Genomic DNA, 18849 nt, shown 5'->3' on the forward strand with positions numbered 1-18849 from the left:
TCGCCTTTGTACGTGGACCTTCTTCGTTAAGGGAAAGAAAGAAGACTCGAGGTGAAGCCCTCGTACCTTTTTTTCGAATTTCAAGGGACGTCTTTCGGTCACTTTAAGGTGATATGAAAGGGTCATTCTATACATACCGAGACGGTGAAGAAAATGTTTATAAAACTTCTCCCCGATGCAAGGTGCACCGAATAATCTGAGACTTTGACACGTGATTATGAAGACCCTAATGAAGGTCTTGAAACTCGTGAGATTTCATTTTCCATAAAAAAAGTGTCTTTCTTTCCTTCTCGTCCGGGACGAGTACATAATTTTTATTTTTTTTCTCTCGACAAATCCTCATTAGGGCCTCCGTAATTACGCGTCGAGGTTTCAAATTTGCCTAAACATTTTCACGTTTTGGTACGTACAGAGAATGGCCCTTTCGCAACAGCTTAAAGACTACGGACAAGAGGCGTCTCTTAGCTCTAAATTCAAGATACAAACGAGGACCAAAATCTTCGCCCAGTCGAAGTGCATCCATCGAGGTCTCTTATAAATGTCTTTTCTAATGGGGGGAAATAAAAAAAAAAACAAAAAAAAGAATCATCCCACTTGGTGCGCACCGCCTCTCCCCGGAACAATAAAGCTACGATTTGTGCACAGACTTTGTGCCGCGTGGTACCACACAAGAAATATCTTGCAGCGACTTAGATAAGGGAAATTTCCCATCCCACTGATAAAAATGCCCCGCGTTAATTTACATACACCAATAATTGGTAACTCCCGATGCCACGACGAACTGCGGTGTAATTACACTGTCTCTATGACGTCACGTCTAGGCTAACAAAAATTATGTAACATTACCAGAGGTCCGAGGTAGCTATTATAAAATTTCATCTAATTGGGAATTGCGAGAGTGTATGTAAATTTTCGGCGACTCTTATCAGCGGGTAGGAGTGTCTCGGACGACGATACGATTAAATCCCGAGTGTCTCGTGCCACTCTCGCTCAAGGAATTACAAGAAAAGGATAATTAATCGACGATCGATCGGAACACCACGCTACCGAGACCTTGCGCGATCTCCTCCCCAAGAGTTGATATGAGCGATTCGGTCCTCCTCGGCGCAGTTTTTTTTTTTTTTTTTTTTTTCCTTTCCGCGCGAATAAGGCAGAAGAAAAAGTGACATCCCTCCGGTAAGATCCGCAATTTCGCGGGATCTGAATATTCCGGCGATAAGGGAAGGTACCTAATACTCCGACAATACGGCCAGGTTAATTAATAACACCGAGGATCTTTTACTCGGTTACTTAAGTACAGGAAAACAGACGATAACGCGCGCCATCCCGACAGACCCCCCCTCCGACTTTATACACGTAGAAGCTCGCTAATAATATCTCAGTTAGAAATTTCATAATAGATAAATCTTTTGTCATCCTCGCCTCGCCTTACCTCTCATTCATTATCACTTATGGACCCTGGACCGATCGATCGTCCCCGATAGGGAGAGAAGGAGAAAGGGTCCCGAGAGGAGGTAGAGTCGAGGGGAGATTTCGGACGTCGGATTAGCCAGCCGGCTGGTACCCCGAAGAGGTCGTCGAAGCGCCCTCCGGGGAAGGCTTGACAACGAGACCGCAAAAGCTCCCTCGGTTCCACCCGGGACCGTTTTCGAGAGCCCTTGTCTCGAGGAACGATCGACACTCTACATACGCGCTAAGTGCACGATAAATAATAGGAGTAATGGCGGCCCACCCGGGAGGAGCGAGTACTCGAGGTGTCATGAAAGCTATCCCACGTATCGCGAAGTTCAAATATTAAATAAAAATTAACCGGGTGGACCAAACAATTCGAAACTTCGAGCCGTGGTTATGGAGGCCCCAACGAAGGTCTTGAAACTCCCGGTGAAAGAATTTCATTTATCCTGGAGAAGAATAGGAATTAAAAAGAAAAAGTGTCTGGAGAGGTTCCACGAGTCTCAAGACCTCCATTAGGACCTCCGCGATCAGCTGATGGAACGTTTCAAATTATTGTGGACCCAGAGAAAAGCTTCGGATGTCACTTTCATGCCCCCTTAAAGAACTATCGCGTGCCCTTGTGCCTCTACCCTAGTGGTAAGACCTCCTCGAGGTGACGAGTCCTGGAGGACGACGCTCCTCCTCGAGGGGCCGCCGGGAACTCGGCCTTTGTTCTTCGCTCTTCTTTTTATAGAAGTCCATACTCCAAGGCCTTGTACAACGCGACGAGGTCCGAGAGCGCGGTTATCCTCCAGAAGGGGAAGCTGTTCGTCCTGGCCGCCGTCTCCTCGTCGGAACCATCGCCGATTACCACGTAGGTGCACTTACGGCCGAAACGAGCGATCACTCTGCCGAAGCAGCTCTCCTTTCCTAAAATCAAGGAGAGTGGTCTCACAAAGATTTTCACGTCTTGGCTGTACATTGAATGACCCTTTCGCGACGCCTTAAGGTGAAGTGAAACACGTAGAGGAACTTGATCGACGTCGATAAAGGAAATTTTTCTAAATGCCTACGTTGCCGACGTTGGTTTTTATATCGACAGCTGGGTAGAATTATATTCGATATTGTACCAAATGGCATACTCCACATGTCGTTTTCGTACAATAATTATAAAGAAATCCAAGTAAAACTCCAGAAATCCTCTGGATTCGTGCTTTCTGGGGCCCTAATTGACCTGCAGAGGGACCCCCTGCGCCATCTGTGATTTCCAGGTCAATTAAATCTTCACTCCGAGACCTCGTATTACCATCGTTTTGGCATACAAGCGTATACAACACTTTTTTTGCCTTTATCCCGTTCAAATGCGAGTTTATCGATTACCAGAGTGTTCTAAATTCTCGTAAAATTGTCCTGACCCTTTAGTTTCTCATATCAGAGCCTTCGATAATTGTACATCGATCGAAATATCAGAGCTCGACGCCATTTTGTTTCTGGTCTGAGCCGAGTTGAAAAATGTTAAAAAATCCAAATTTTGAATGTGTCAGGACAATTCTTAGATGTGTCAAAGTGTCAACAGTTTGGTCCAACACCCTTAAAAAAATGTGTTGTATTCGAATCGACTGATTTGAAGGGGGTTTCACTTCACCTTAAGGTGAAGTATGGGTCTACAGGGTTAAATAAATTCCGTGAAGGAAAAATTCACCGATTTTAGCGGCCGAGTAGATGTTCTCCACGGGGAACATGCCACCGATCCCGAAGAGCAGGGCCTTAGACAAGGTGGGGATCAGCTGATTGGTCGTGACCAGGATGTTCATGCAATGGCTCCTCTTGTTAATGAGGCTGAGACATTTAGCGGCGGATGTCAACCAGTTGTCGGTAAGAGCCTCGATCTCGTTTCGTAGTTGGAGCCACTCTTCCCGTTTCTCGGCCCCCAGGAGGCCGCCGACGTTGTTCCGGTAGTTGGTGTAAATCTCCTTGATCTTCCGGTAACGGAAGGCGAGTTTCCTCATCCAGTCGACGCCACCCCTTACGCTTGGGGCAAGACAAATGCCATTGTTCGCCGAGGTGTACCGGAAGCCATCGGTGGCGAAATCGTAGGAGGACAGGTCCTGGCCGTTGTCGTCGGAGGAGACGTCGTCTATGTGCACTTGGTCGCATTCCTTGGAGGAAGAAAAAGAAAAAAGGATCCATTATATCATGAGAACCAGGAGCAATGAAATTGTCAAACCCTTTCACGGTACACCAGGCACCAGGTGACCGTCCTTTCCCACCCACCTCGATCTCGTTGAAGAAGAAGTGGGTGTCCGCCAGGTTGATTATGATCTCCTCCATCCTGTAGGCCGGTTGCGCCAGGAGGGTAGGGTCCCTGCCGTTCTTCGCGGCGAAGTGCCCGGTCATCAGGGAGTGGAACACCACTATGGTTTCGTCCAGGTCCCAGATGAATATCCGGTCTAGGCCGGCTTCGGCCGTGTCCGTCGATCCTATACTGTTTCCGCTTCCGCTCTGCCGCCTTCCGCGTCTGCAGGGTTTCGCCGTAGGCCCTGAAGTCAATTCATCGGCCGCGTATTAAGTTTCCGGCCCTCGCCAAATGTCCCCATCACCCCCCGAGGATTTCCCTTTTTCCAATATCCCGTACAGGGTGAAGGAGAAACCGCATCCGGGGGTTGCGCGTCCTTATCCTCGTTGAAAACGGCGTCGAAAAGTCCTGAACCATTTTATCCCAGGATGCCTGGTTTGCGAGTAATAATTATTTAAAAAGCACCCCACCGGGCGCTCCGTAGGGCCAAACCCGGTTGTCGGTTCTTCCGGTAATTATTACAGGTAAACCACGCACCCTGGGAAAAAAATCGTACAGGACTTTTCGACTACACTTTTAACGAGGGTGGTGGGTTTAAATCGCTGGGGCGGTATACGCATCCTGGACCCATCCTTACGTGTCGTTACAATTGTCCTTACGTCGAACTTAACGAAATTCCCCAACAGTAGTCAGGGGTTTCGGGCGAGGAAATTTTCCGTTAAACGGTCCTCGGTTAGACGTCAATGAGCAGTTATGATAGGCGGTCGTTGATAAGGATCGATAAGAGAGAGGATATACCTTCTACGTTGGTGGCCTCCCGTGCGGTCAGGTCGTTGGCATCGTGCGACGTCGTGTCCAGAGCGAGCGACGACTTCGTCGAGTCTGCCGTAAGATTATCGTCATTGATCAATTTAATATCAATTCATTACGGACAATTAACTGCGAGAGGTGTTCACCCTAGTCGCACTTACCCGCAAAGTTGAGATTACTTATGTTGAAGGAGGTCGGCGTGGGGTGATAACCGGGCATCGGGTAATATCCGGAATATTGGAGCGGGACTCGGTCGTTTCCGTACAGAGAGGTGCTGTACGCGCTGTAATCTAATTTCTGAAAGAGATAACAATCATTAGGAGTCGTACGTACTCGCGTAATTCATTGCAAGACGTTAAGGTGTTAAAAATAATTTATATATATATACCAAAATATTCAAAATATTTATTAAACATATCACTTGAAACTCTAACACGTGATTATGGAGACCCTAAGGAAGAGCGCGAAATTTCATTTTTTTTTTTCCCCAAAGAAAAAAACCTTTTTTGTGAAAACTGAAACTTCACGAGTATCGCGTTCTTCGTTAGCGCCTCCACAATGAGTGAAATTCCATTATTCACGAGAAAATATGATTTTTGTCCTAGTCTAGGCTAAATGAAAAAAACCTTTTTTGTGAAAACTGAAATTTCACGAGCATCGGGTTCATCGTTAGGGCCTCCATAATCACGCGTTAATATTATTATAAAAGAAAATTAATAATCGCTATCAAGGAAGCGCACCTGCGAGGCCGACGATATATTCTGTCCCACGGTGGGGAAGGTGGTTGTCCCACTGTTGTACTGAGCATATGAGGGGTATTGCGCCATGGGGCTTGGCGAGGTGTACGAGGTCAGGTACGAGCCCTGAAGAGCAGGCGAATTCTTGGTGGCGGTGACGGATGCATAGGTAGGCGAGCCGTAGAGACTAAAAAACAGAAAAAGGACCCGTTAAAGGGAAATAAAAAAGAAAAAAAAATAAAGAACCTCCCCAACATCCACATCAGGGTAGAAGCCTTCCAGACAGGTCGCCAGAACGCCTCTCCGCCACCCTGATGAAAATCAACGGGATTTTACATCAATTTTTACCCACCTCCCGTGACCGAGGTCTCGGGTAGCAAAAACGTAAAATGAGAAAAATTACACCCTAGAAAATATGTAAATGCCCGTAACATTATACATATGTATACACACCGTGTCCGTGAATTTGTAGGTCTCATGAAAGGGTCATTCCATATGTATGAAAAGGATCAAACATTTAAAAAACTTTTCTCCATAATCACGGGTTAAAGTTTACAATTATTCGGCGCATCCAATTTGGGGAAAAAAAGTTTTATAAATTTGTTATCTTTTTGATGGGTATATACACATATATGACACTTTCATAAAATCTTAACTTAGATGCCAAATGTAATGTCACCGAGATGTAATGTCATCTTACAGGACTTTACCACGGCATTGAGACAATGAACGACCGAGGGTGTAAATATAAAAAATGCGGTTTAAAAAAAGATTTTTAAATTTTTTTACCTTCTTGGTGTGTATATACACATGTATGACACTTCCATAAAATCTTAACTCAGATGCCGAACGTAATGTCACCGAGATGTAATGTCGTCTTACAGCACTTTACCGCGGCATCGAGACAATGAACGACCGAGGGTGTAAATATAAAAAATGCGGTTTAAAAAAAGATTTTTAAATTTTTTTACCTTCTTGGTGTGTATATACACATGTATGACACTTCCATAAAATCTTAACTCAGATGCCGAACGTAATGTCACCGAGATGTAATGTCGTCTTACAGCACTTTACCGCGGCATCGAGACAATGAACGACCGAGGGTGTAAATATAAAAATGCGGTTTAAAAAATGATTTAAAAAATTTTTTACCTTTTTGGTGTGTATATACACATGTATGACACTTCCATAAAATCTTAACTCAGATGCCGAATGTAATGTCACCGAGATGTAATGTTGTCTTACGGCACTTTACCGCGGCATCGAGACAATGAACGACCGAGGGTGTAAATTTCCATGGGTGGTATATTATCGGGTAGGGTTTAAAAAAAACTTCCGAACGCCATATACTCCACCTGTTGTAATACTGGTTTGCCCCATAAAGGACACCGTAATCGGCCTTCTCCATGGGATCCGGATATTCCTGCTCCTTGTCCTCGGCATTCTCGTCGATGTACAGCTCTCCGCCGGGAACGCTGTCGTTCTCAGGACAGTCCTGGACTTCGTTCTTGACCTCGGCCTCTGGAACGAGCGGCTCTGTTTCTCGGTTTTTACATCCCGAGCCCCTTCCCTCCTTCTTTTTTTTTCTTTCTCTCCCCCCCTTTATATTCCCATTAAATTCCGCGGCAAGAGGAAGGTCCAAGGACTTGCCCTCGACACGAGGAGAGTCCTTTATCAAGGATTAAAAGAAAGAAAATTAACGGAATACTTAAGGCTAACGTGAAAGTAGCCATCCAAGGTATCAGTCGTTCGTGAAGCCCTTTCCGAACAGGGTGTACGGAATTGTTTATAAAAAAAAAAAAAATACAACGTGAATATATAGACTGTAAGGAAGGTCCCGACACCCATGAGATTTAATTTCTTTTCTATTAAAACTTTTTCACAATATCCATAAGGAAATTTCACTTAATAAAAGAGACTCTCATGTCACCTTAAGGGGATGTGAAAGTGGCACCCGAAAGCTCAATTGTTCATAAAACTTTTCTCCGAATTGTATGTCTCAAATCGTTTCATACTTTAAAACGTGAATATGGAGACCCTAAGGTAGGTCCTGAAACTCGCGAAATTTCATTTTCTTTAAAATATTCCTAAAATACCTGTAAAAAAAAAATTTGAAAAGAATTGAAATTTCAGGAGTTTCAGGACCTTCCTTATAGTCTCCCCATTCACGTTGTAAACTTTCAAATTATTCGGAAAATCGAGGGGGGAGAAAATGTTTTATAAACAAAACCTCTTAGACGCCACTTTCACATCACCTTAAGTGCATCCCTTAAGAACTCTTACGTTCTAGTGATAACTCTTCAGGGAATCGAGGAACTCGACCTACGCTTTGTTACAGCTCCAATTCGTGGGGTGAAAAANACTTCTTGGCTTTTCCCACCTTTCTTCCGTTTATCTTTCGAACTCCCCGGGGTGGAGGTCCAAGGACCACGAGGAAACGAAAACCCGCCTACGCTCTAACGTAGCACTAATTATAGAAAAATAAATAAATAAATTCAGGAACATTCAAGTGCATCCCTCGAGTACGGCTTGATGACGCCCTCGAAGCAGAGAAGGAAAAAAGGAATTAAAGGATGCAAATCGAGGGCGCAGCTTCCCTTTCACGTGGCAGGCTCATTGTTGGGAAGTCCTTGGACCTCCGCTCGACAATATTCCCCGGCAAGAAACTACGCCACTGGCATCAGGAATGTTATCTACCATTGTTAGCGGTGCGAGGGTGCTGTACCGAGGCCTCCGTCGACGAAGACACGTTGCCGGAGCCGTCTAAAACGCCTGCCAGTTTCGTCGGGTCATTGCCTTCGGTTAACATATCACTCCACCTGAAAGTCGAAAAAAGAGATCCACCGTAAGTCCCCGAGTGGACCGGGATTATTCCTAGGTGGAGATAAATGTCAGATCGAATCGACTTATCCCATGGTTCGACCGCATTAAATGGGGAATCTTTCCCGTAAACGGACCACGTGCTCCGAGACCGAAGGTCCTTTAGGGCGGAATTCTCGAGATCGTCCTTCGGCCCCCGGGAACGGCGCGATTAGGGCTAGGACACCTTTTCTCTACCGTGTATGGGGATCTCGAGGGGAATCGAATGCGGGAGCGTTATTGGCCGAGGACGTAACACGAGTTATGGGGGCGCAGATCCTTTTTCTCGAAGGACGGGAATTTTCGCAAAAGGTTCGGGTTCCCCCTTTCTCGGGAGATCTCCCCGGCGTTAACCACTCAGTGGGCGAAAGTGACTCGATTGTTTTAGCGACAGGAAAGATTCTCACAGATATCGCCAAACTTGGTGTACCTTTTACAAGGATGCTTGTTAAAAAAAAAAAAAAATTATTGTAATTTTATAACATTTGTGAGGAATTTTATGGGATACTTTAAACGCCGACGAAAGTGACTAGATTGTTTTCGCCAAACTTGATGTACCTTTTACAAGGATGCTTGTTAAAAAAGAAAAAAATTATTGTAATTTTATAACATTTGTGAGGAATTTTATGGGATACTTCAAACGCCGACAAAAGTGACTCGATTGTTTTAGTGACAGGAAAGATTCTCACAGATATCGTCAAACTTGAAGTACCCTTTGCGCGCCACAAAGCTTGTTAAAAAAAAAAATGATTGTAATTTTATTAACAATTTGTACGAATTTCATAGGATATTTTTAATTCCGAGGGCGAAAGTACTTCGATTGTTTTTAGCGTAGGAAAGATTTCCGCAAATATTGCTAAACTTGATGCACCCTTTGCAAGGATCCTTTGCGCGCCACAAAGCTTGTTAAAAAAAAATTATTGTAATTTTATAACATTTTGTACGAATTTTATGGGATATTTTTAATTCCGAGGGCGAAAGTACTTCGATTGTTTTTAACATAGAAAAGATTTCCGTAAATATTGCTAAACTTGATGTACCCTTTGCAAGGATCCTTTGCGCGACACGAAGCTTGTTAAAAAAAAAAAAAAAAAAGTACGTCGATGAAAATTGGTACGTTATTATAAAATAAAAGAAAATTATAAACTTAAGTACTACAGATAAAAGACGCCCTTTGAATCTAAAAACGAGGTACGGTCACGCACTCGGTAGTGCATAAATCTCATGAACATTTCTAACAGCGTACCGAGATAAATGTCCGCAAAGGTACGAAGCTCCTTTTTCACCCTTCGACGGTGCGCGACGCAGCTTCGCGGAATCCTTATCACGGGTAGATAAAGCCGCGTCTGTTTGTCAATATTAAAAAGAGGCTAATCAGCTGATTAGACTCCGACGGAGAGCACGTTCAGTCTTGGATGTCCCTCGATAATTAACATCCTCCCTCGGAGGTTCCCCTGGAGAACCAAAACCCCCCTACCCCGTATCTATAAATCCCTCTCTTCACAATTTCATCCCCAAGATTAAATGCAAAAATCAATTCGGTTCAAGTAAAGAGACTCGGCGTATACAATCAATGAAACATTACCTCGGTTCAATCAGTCTTTTTTACCTCGCTATAAAATTCCATGCCATTTCGGATTTCGTCCTGTCCATACTAATATACCAAGTCCTTCGCTTATGATCAGTACTAATTAAATGCGAAAATTAATTCGGTTCAACTAAAGAGACTCGGCGTATACAATCAATGAAACATTACCTCGGTTCAATCAGTCTTTTTTACCTCGCTATAAAATTCCATGCCATTTCGGATTTCGTCCTGTCCATACTAATATACCAAGTCCTTCGCATACGATCGGTACTTTTCGGGGGGGGTCCTTTTTCTCCTACATAAACCCGCTATCCTCGAGAGTGCGCACGGGATATGAAGTAAGAAAGAGAAAAGGAGAAAAGGGGAAAAAAAAAAAGAAAGGGAAAAGAACCGAGGAGACATTTATATGGCTTAGCGCGTGGCGTCTTTATTAGCTCGTCATGGTAGCGCGTTCGGGGCGCTCGTCCTCTCTCTCTCTCTCTCTCTCTCTTCCTTTTTCTCTCCTTGGTCTTCATCATCGACTGGCAATTGGCCCTCGAAGAGGTGGAGTGGTCGAACTGGTAGGCGTAAACCCTGCGCCTCGGCGTACGGCCAATGAAATCTCTCCCTTTCGCGAACTTTTGCGTCATGTATTCTTTATGTTGCCAAGCCACTATCTATCCGTGCTCCGCCCTTACGTGCAAGCCGCACTTTATATATGTATATCTCTACATATATATACACACAGAAACTCGGCCCTGGGTTTAAGCAGGTTTCACCCAGGAGAAGAGAGGACCTCCCACGAGTGCACCTCTCGCCTTGAGTCAGCCAAAAATTATTAAAAAAANAGGACTTCCTCGTATTTCTCACATATACTGAGGAATATTAAACTGATTAAGGTTATATGAAAGGGTCATCCTGTACATATAAAATGTGAAAATATTTGGAACAACTTTTATCACCTTAAGGTGATATGAAAGAGTCACCCCGAACGGCGGAGGACCTCCCACGAATGGCCGGGCGTACAAGAACGAAAAACCGTGGGCACGAAACAACGGGATTAAAAAATCGCCCAAAGGCTCTCGCAGAAGGGCCTGGTCTCGGTTTAATCGTTGCCACTCGTTAGTTACGACCGTCGTATTTTATTTATGCAAGAAGTATCTCGCGCGTTAACGTCGCCGAAAGAAGGGGACGTGCCTGCCCAGACGAGGCGTTTATCTCCGAGAAAACGCTTACCTGTCCAGATGACACTTACTTCTTTCGCCAGGGCTAAAAGTAAACGCAAAGGAACGGGGGAAAAAGGCGAATCGCCAATAGGAATTCTACGGCAAATGTTTTAAATATTACTCCCTGGTAACCGGAAATCATTTGAAACCTCAGCACGTGATTACGGAGGCCCTAATGAAGAAGGCGATGCTCATGAAATTTAATTAAAAATAAAAAAGGAATGTGTCTAAAAATGTAATTTCATGAGCTTCAAGGCGCTCATAATCGCGGGTTGAAGTTTCAAATGAAGCCTGAAATCATTCGAAGGCACGTGATTATGGAGGCCCTAAGGAAGAAGGCGATGTTCATGAAATTGCATTTAAACAAAAAAAAGGAATGTGTCTAAAAATGTAATTTCATGAGCTTCAAGGCGCTCATAATCGCGGGTTGAAGTTTCAAATGAACCCTGAAATCATTCGAAGGCACGTGATTATGGAGGCCCTAAGGAAGAAGGCGATGTTCATGAAATTGCATTTAAACAAAAAAAGAAATGTGTCTAAAAATGAAATTTCATGAGTTTCAAGGCGCTCATAATCGCGGGTTGAAGTTTCAAATGAAGCCTGAAATAATTCAAAGCCTCAGCACGTGATTATGGAGGCCCTAATGAAGAAGGCGATGTTCATGAAATTGCATTGAAAAAAAAAGAAATGAAAACTGAAATTTCAAAAATTTCAGGACGCTCTTTATCACTCGCTAAAGTGTCAAATGAGTTGGTGGATCCAATTTAGAGAAGAGTTTCATATTTTGACGTTTTGAATACATATAGAATGACCCTTTGGTATCACCATAAAAGTTCCACCATTGTAATACATTATTGTAAAAATGAAAAAGAAAAAATAGGGTGGTTGCTTATCTGACTTTTCTGCATTTCCTGGGACTCTAGCATCACCCACTCTCCATGAAATGACCCTTTCGTATCACCATAAAATTTCCCGATTGCTTAATCGATCGCAACAATTAAATTTTTCATTGTGAAACGTTATGGGAAAAATGAAAAAGAAAAAATAGGGTGGTTGGTTATCTAAATTTTTTGCATTTCCTGGGAATCTAGCATCACCCACTCTCCATAAAATGACCCTTTCGTATCACCATAAAATTTCCCGATTGCTTAATCTATCGCAACAATTAAGTTTATCATTGTCATACGTTATTGTAAAAATGAAAAAGAAAAAATCGGGTGGTTGGTTATCTAAATTTTTTGCATTTCCTGGGAATCTAGCATCACCCACTCTCCATGAAATGACCCTTTCGATCGCAACAATTAAGTTCATCATTGTCATACGTTATTATAAAAATGAAAAAGAAAAGATAGGGTGGTAGGCAGTCTGAATTTTCTGCATTTCCTGGGATTCGAGCACCGCCCACTCTCCATGGGCATTACACCCATTGTGCCGAGCGCACCCTCTCGCGACCCCAAAACTGCACCCTAAGCTAACAGTTTTTACAGCACCCTTGTCAGTGAAGAGTTGAAGTATAGCCTCAACCCCGCCGACAGTCGTCACAGGACTGACAGCTTAATAGAGGAAAAGCACTAAGCCAACGAAATGGCCGACACGTGTGCGGGGAAGGAAAACCTCCAAACAAGCTGGACCCACTATCGGTACGAGATCCAGATCAACCCCTGCAAAATGTCCCCAAGTGATCCTAAGCGACTCCATTCGCGCTTTAATTAGGCCCAATAACATTACTGGGCCGGCAACTAAGTGATTGGGAATTTTCTCAATACCATCCACCGACAAAATCCCCAATGATTTAATTACCAAGGCAATAAATCGCCCCGAAAGGATCCTCGATGACCCCTCATTTTTATTAACATGTTATGAAAGGGTCATTCTACAATATATAAAAAAAGTAAATAATAATTAGAAAACTTTTCTCCCCAATCTGGGTGGGCAACTAATTCGAAATGTCGGCACGTGATAATAGAGGCCATAAGAACGCGATCCTCGTGAAATTTCATTTCCCAAAGAGAGATGTGTGTTCTTGAAGGAAAGTTCATTGAAAAATGAAATCTCACGAGCTTCGAAACGCTCCTTAGAGCATTCATAATCACGTGCTGACGTTTCAAATGATTCGGTGCACCCAATTTGGCGTAAAGTAATATATACATACATATATATTTTTATTTTTTCTAGATCACTTCTGAAGAATTACCCCTCGCCCAGCTTAATACTTCATTTTTATTAGGCCCAACAATCATATCTACCGAGTAATTAAAATCGAGAGTAATCGAATTTCGATTTCGCGCCGAAACCCGAAGAGCTCGGATTTCGCTTTAAAACCGAAAATTCGTTCGCAGCCCACCACAACGATTTCATTAGCCGGAAAATGATATCCCTACGAAATTGAAAATTAATTTCATTAGTCCGTTTTATGTCAGCGAAATATGTGCATGTGCATGTCATTATAATGACGATATTCGACGGTTGAGCCGACAAATGTATTTCCGCGTGTCGGTTCAATGTTGAAAGCCCGAAATTCGTCATTTAGCCATCCAGAAAGGGTAATTAGGAATTATACATTAATCTTATTCTTAAGTCCTTTTGGGGCGGTAATCGATGTTTTGGACGTACTACCGGAAGAAAAAAAAGAAAAAAAAAAAAGAGTGGACACTCTTAGGCGTTACCGCGTCATCTCGTGTTTTAACTAATCGAACACTCTTCCGGGAGGATTCTTCTGGTGACGTCACGTGCCCAGTACTGCCCCAATTAAAATACATTATCGTTTAACGAGCCAGATGAGATGCACAAGCTTCGCGAATCGCGCGCCCGAGCGGCGGCCCGCGTGCGAGACTGCACCGACTTTGTGCTCATTTTCCATAAGGAAATGCCTTGACCTCCCAAATTAAAAAACCAAAAAAAAAAAAGAAAAAAAACTGTCATTGAATAATGCTCATGCGGATAAAATAACAGAGTAATTCCGTCCTGATTTTCCATAAGGAAATGCCTTGACCTCCCAAATTGAAAAATCCCCAAAAAAAAAGAAAAAAAAACTGTCATTGAATAATGCTCATGCGGATAAAATAACAGAGTAATTCGTTCCCCATTTTCCATAAGGAAATGCCTTGACCTCCCAAATTGAAAAACCAAAAAAAAAGAAAAAAAACACTGTCATTGAATAATGCTCATGCGGATAAAATAACAGAGTAATTCGTTCCTCATTTTTCCATAAGGAAATGCCTTGACCTCCCAAATAAAAAAACTAAAAAAAAAGAAAAAAAACTGTCATTGAATAATGCTCATGCGGATAAAATAACAGAGTAATTCGTTCCCCATTTTCCATAAGGAAATGCCTTGACCTCCCAAATTGAAAAACCAAAAAAAAAGAAAAAAAACACTGTCATTGAATAATGCTCATGCGGATAAAATAACAGAGTAATTCGTTCCTCATTTTTCCATAAGGAAATGCCTTGACCTCCCAAATAAAAAAACTAAAAAAAAAGAAAAAAAACTGTCATTGAATAATGCTCATGCGGATAAAATAACAGAGTAACGCAACCGACGATTGCGACGCACCGAATTAAGATGTTCGCGAATTATACACGTGAGAAATGAATTAATTCCGTGGAATCCTTAAAGAAAGGGAAAAAGAAAAGAAAAAAACATGAACCATAAACAAAATTCACAATTTCGCCTCATTCCGATGCAATTAGCGACAAATCGCGAAGCATTTCGACGCAGTCAGGAACGAAGCCCCCAATTAAGGTACTCGTGGGTTAACACGTGGGAAGATAATTTCTTTTTGTAAACAAAAGGAGACAAATTAAATAACGTAAGAAAGTAATCGGCTTCCTTTTTGAGAAGCGCACGCGCTATCATTGGCAATTAAGATTGGACAGATGAATCTTTCGCAAGAAGATTAAAACTTTATACCGAGAGAAAAAATATATATATGTACGTACAAAAAGTAGACAATAGTTGTCGTTAAATTTGCATCGTTATTCCCGAGTCTAGTTGCTTCAATCCAAGGCCTCGTTGCAGCTCTATGTGTGCGGTAACAGCCGGAAATTCGAATTTCCTTGCGCGACGTTTCGCTCAGGGCCGGTAGGGAAATATTGTTTTCCGGTGAGAAATTTCAAGTCACGAGGTGAAACTTTTCCCAGGCCGAAAAACTCGTAATATCTTAGAGCTGGAAAAGCTGAAGAACGGACAGGAAAGGCCTAGGTGCCCTTTTTCGATATTTCGCCAAATTTGGCCCCCAGGCCGAGTGTCATCCAGATGGGCTCGGCCCTTTCGGTCCCAAGTAAACCTCAACGTTGACCCTGGTCAGGACCAGATACAGCTGTTTAACACGAGGCTGGAGCTGGTCCTCTGAGGTATTCCCGAAAAAAAAAATGGAGGAAGAAAGGAAAACCCTCAAAATTGGCCCGCTGGCTAGGAAGATGACTTCCTAATTATTTCCGCAATTACCCCCTCACTTTTTTACCGTGCAACTTTGTCAACCCCAGATTTGAAGGTCATCCTCTGACCGTGCATTTTTTTTCAACGTCAAATTTGAGGTTCACTTTCTCACCGTGCAATTTTTTCAACCTCAGATTTGAAGTTCAGCTTCTGACCGTGCAATTTTTCGACGTCAAATGTAAGATTTATTTTCTGACCGTACAACTTTGTCAACCTCAGATTTGAAGTTCATCCTCTGACCGTGCTTTTTTTTTTTTTCAACGTCAAATGTGCGGTTCACTTTCGGACCGTGCATTTTTTTTCAACGTCGAATTTGAGGCTCACTTTCCGACCGTGCAACATTGTCAACCCCAGATTTGAAGTTCATCTGACCGTGCATTTTTTTTCGACGTCGAATTTGAGGTTCACTTTCCGACCGTGCAACATTGTCAACCCCAGATTTGAAGTTCATTTGACCGTGCATTTTTTTTCGACGTCGAATTTGAGGCTCACTTTCCGACCGTGCAACATTGTCAACCCCAGATTTGAAGTTCATCTGACCGTGCAATCCTTCGACGTTAAATGTAAGGTTTATTTTCTGACCGTGCAACTTTGTCAATCCCAGATTTGATGTTCATCTTCTGACCGTGCAATTTTCCAACGTCAAATGTGCGGTTCACTTTCCGACCGTGCAACATTATCAACCCCAGATTTGAAGTTCATCTGACCGTGCAATCCTTCGACGTCAAATGTAAGGTCTATTTTCTCGGTGACTTCAAACGACTTCCAGCGATTCCTAGGTGCAATTTCCAGCCGATTTCCCCGTGATTTATAGGATTACAATCCAGGATTTTCCAGAGTGAATATAACCCCTCTCGTACACCAGAGTTCCCCTGCAAAAGCACCGGCAAGAAAATATTGCCATTCGTCGCGGAAGCGAGTGACAATAGACGCGTCGAACTTCGCGCGCGGCATGAGAGCGATTGCGTCGCGTGGTATCGCGAAGACGCGTCCTCAAAAAAGTAAATAAACAAAGGGGGAAAAAAAAAGTCTTCCGCAAGGAATTCGATCAATCGCAAGCCCGACCTCCCGCGTTTTTCGCCGTCCAATTTATAATCCCCGTTTCTTATTTCTTATTACCTCGGCCCCATCCCGACTGGACGGTTCGCACCAGTAAGAAATAAAAGAAGAAAAAAAAAAAAGAAGAACAGCTTGACCCTGTTAACGCCATTTTGTCAAAGGCACGCAATTGATTCTCAGATATACAATAAATTATTACCTGCACCTGCTTCTCAAGGAATAATTCAATTTATCTGAAATAATCTGGAATAAATTGGATGCACCGTTTCCTCGGTATCAGGACAATTTATTCCGCTTAAATTGTTATTACTCGAGAGTTAACGAAATATTTCTTTCGTTCAATGGGGGGTTTACTATTTTTTTTTCTATCTCAGGGTAGCGAAAGCGACACGTGCACACGTCATCGAACCACATGCGATACCGCGACCGCCTTCGCACTTTTAAAGCCGCAAGTGTCACATGGATCCGTTTTTCATGCTCGTTGGGAAATAAAAGGCAAAAAGGCGGGAATAAAAATAAATAAACAGTTGCACCGTCTCTTTCAGGTGCACCGGATGCTTACGTAAATCGACCTCGCATCTAGGAGAAGGATAAGCGGTGGAAAGAAAATCTCACCCTGGGATACATTTTCGCTCGCCGAGGCGGTATAGATAAAGTAGCGGTGCTAAAAAAAAAAATTGCGGTGCAGAAATCGAGACGCGTTTACATTTATACATGGTTAAAAAGACCTATGCACACATATGCACAAAGACGTCGTGTACTTTTAATACAATAGTACGCGTAGAAATAGACACCATACCCGTCTCCCATAACCTCAATTTTCAATAAACATCCATCTCACGGTGTTTTTTGTCTTACTTGATCGCAAGAGTAAATAGGATATTCAAAGACAATGTTGCCTTAATAATCCTCACTAAACATAATTGATAATATCCGACATAACCAATAATTCCGGGTGCAGCGCGTGGCGACCAGGGTGAGCACGTTTTACCCGGTGTACAGGTAGGGGGGACGGAAATCGTATAAGCGAGATAATTTCCGCCCTCGAGAGCGCCCGGGCGAGATCCGGTCCGGCCGGCACCCCCTAGAACACCCCAGGGGTAGAACAAACCTCGTGCGGCGCGCCGGTCCTGGGGGTGGTGGCGTCGGGTCAGCGCGTCATCCCCCGCGCGCAGTCCTCACAGCCTGTAGGCGGTCAGTCGGCGCCCGGGGGTCAGCATCCCGGGACGTTCGACGGCGTCTTGAGCCTCCGGTCGTTGGGGCTGTTCCCGGGGTGCGGGCGCGGTCGCGCCCTCGTCTTACGTCGGGCGGCTTCTCCCGGAGACTGCGGAGCGTGCGCGCGCGCGCGGTGCCGGCAGGACGCGGCAGGAACTCCGAGCGACCCGGCGCGGTGCGTGTCCGGCCTCGGTGTGCGCTACCGCGGCCCGCGCACGTCTGAGCATGCGGGCGTCCCCGCCCCGCCCGCGCGGTCACGTGGTCGGCGGCGGCAGGCGGTCTCGCTCCCCTCCCGCGAGTGGGAGCGAGACGGCGATGCGGGCGTGGAGTGGGGAAGGGAGGTGGCGCGGAGTGGGGGAAGGAGGAAGCGCCGAGTATGGTGGCAACGGCGCGGGGTGGGGGAAGGGAGAAGACCCGAGGTGGGAGAAGGGAGGGCCGCGGCGGGCGGTGGGGGAAGAGCGAGGGAGCGGCGCAGTCTCGCTAGCTCCCGCCGACGCGGGAGTGAGCGAGACGGCGCGATCCGGGACTAGTGGGAGCGAGAGAGACTGACGACGCAACCCCTTAATTCGCGTAATTGTCACCGCCTGTCGCGGCGCGCTCGCCTTCCGACGCCGACAGGTCCTTCGCGGCCAAAGGGATCCCCGGGGTGGAGGCGCGGCCCTTTTAAGGGGGCGGCTTTTTCTCCCTCCTGGGGATGTCTTCTTTATCTATGGTATCGTGGGCACGTTTTAAATGTCACTACCTTCTACCTCGATGTTTGTTTCCCTTTAAAGCCTCGCTCATGGTCCGCGGACCTGGGGGTTCGTTAAATCTTCGGGTTCCGACGGAGTTCCAGGGTACCTCGAAACTTACTAGGGTAACGAGGCAGAGGGCATTTTCTTCGACTTATTGGCGACAGCGACGAGACTTAATATCTAAAATTACCATCATTCCACGAAGGGTCTCTGAATGATATCTCTAAGGATATGACATTTTCTTATGAACGGGATTTAGTACGATTAAACTTCGGTATGACTTCTTAACCTCGAAGCGACGCCATTTTGTGGTAATCCTTGCCGGGCGAGAGCACGTGTAAGCAGGTGTTTAGGAATTTTTACCTCGGCCGCTAAGAGCTCTCTTTTTCTTCTCTTTCTACTTTTACCAACATGGAAAAAATTCTAAGCCTATTAGCCAGATCAACGGCCTTATATACTGGTTCCGGTTACT

The 18849-nt window shown here is 44.4% G+C and overlaps 1 protein-coding gene across 2 annotated transcripts; it reads right to left on the minus strand.

The window, feature by feature from the left end:
* Positions 1-281: 281 nt before the first annotated feature.
* Positions 282-17823, minus strand: LOC105696209 (eyes absent homolog 4). 2 transcript variants are annotated; one of them, XM_012418461.1, is made up of 9 exons: positions 17540-17823; positions 7975-8096; positions 6633-6798; positions 5281-5464; positions 4702-4837; positions 4529-4612; positions 3709-3974; positions 3137-3593; positions 282-2364 (listed from the first exon to the last, which is right to left on the minus strand). In XM_012418461.1, exons 2-9 carry the CDS (start codon positions 8084-8086, stop codon positions 2183-2185), a joined length of 1587 nt encoding a protein of 528 aa, XP_012273884.1. In that variant the 5' UTR covers positions 8087-8096; positions 17540-17823; the 3' UTR covers positions 282-2182. The 2 variants fall into 2 exon arrangements, with proteins under 2 accessions (XP_012273884.1, XP_012273894.1); XM_012418471.1 differs by lacking the exon at positions 17540-17823 and having other exon boundaries at positions 6633-6796; positions 7975-8057.
* Between the last annotated feature and the right edge of the window lie 1026 nt (positions 17824-18849).

Source organism: Orussus abietinus, unplaced genomic scaffold (genome assembly GCF_000612105.2).
Source record: "Orussus abietinus isolate OABI.00-Male unplaced genomic scaffold, Oabi_2.0 scaffold69, whole genome shotgun sequence".
Lineage (NCBI taxonomy): Eukaryota > Metazoa > Arthropoda > Insecta > Hymenoptera > Orussidae > Orussus > Orussus abietinus.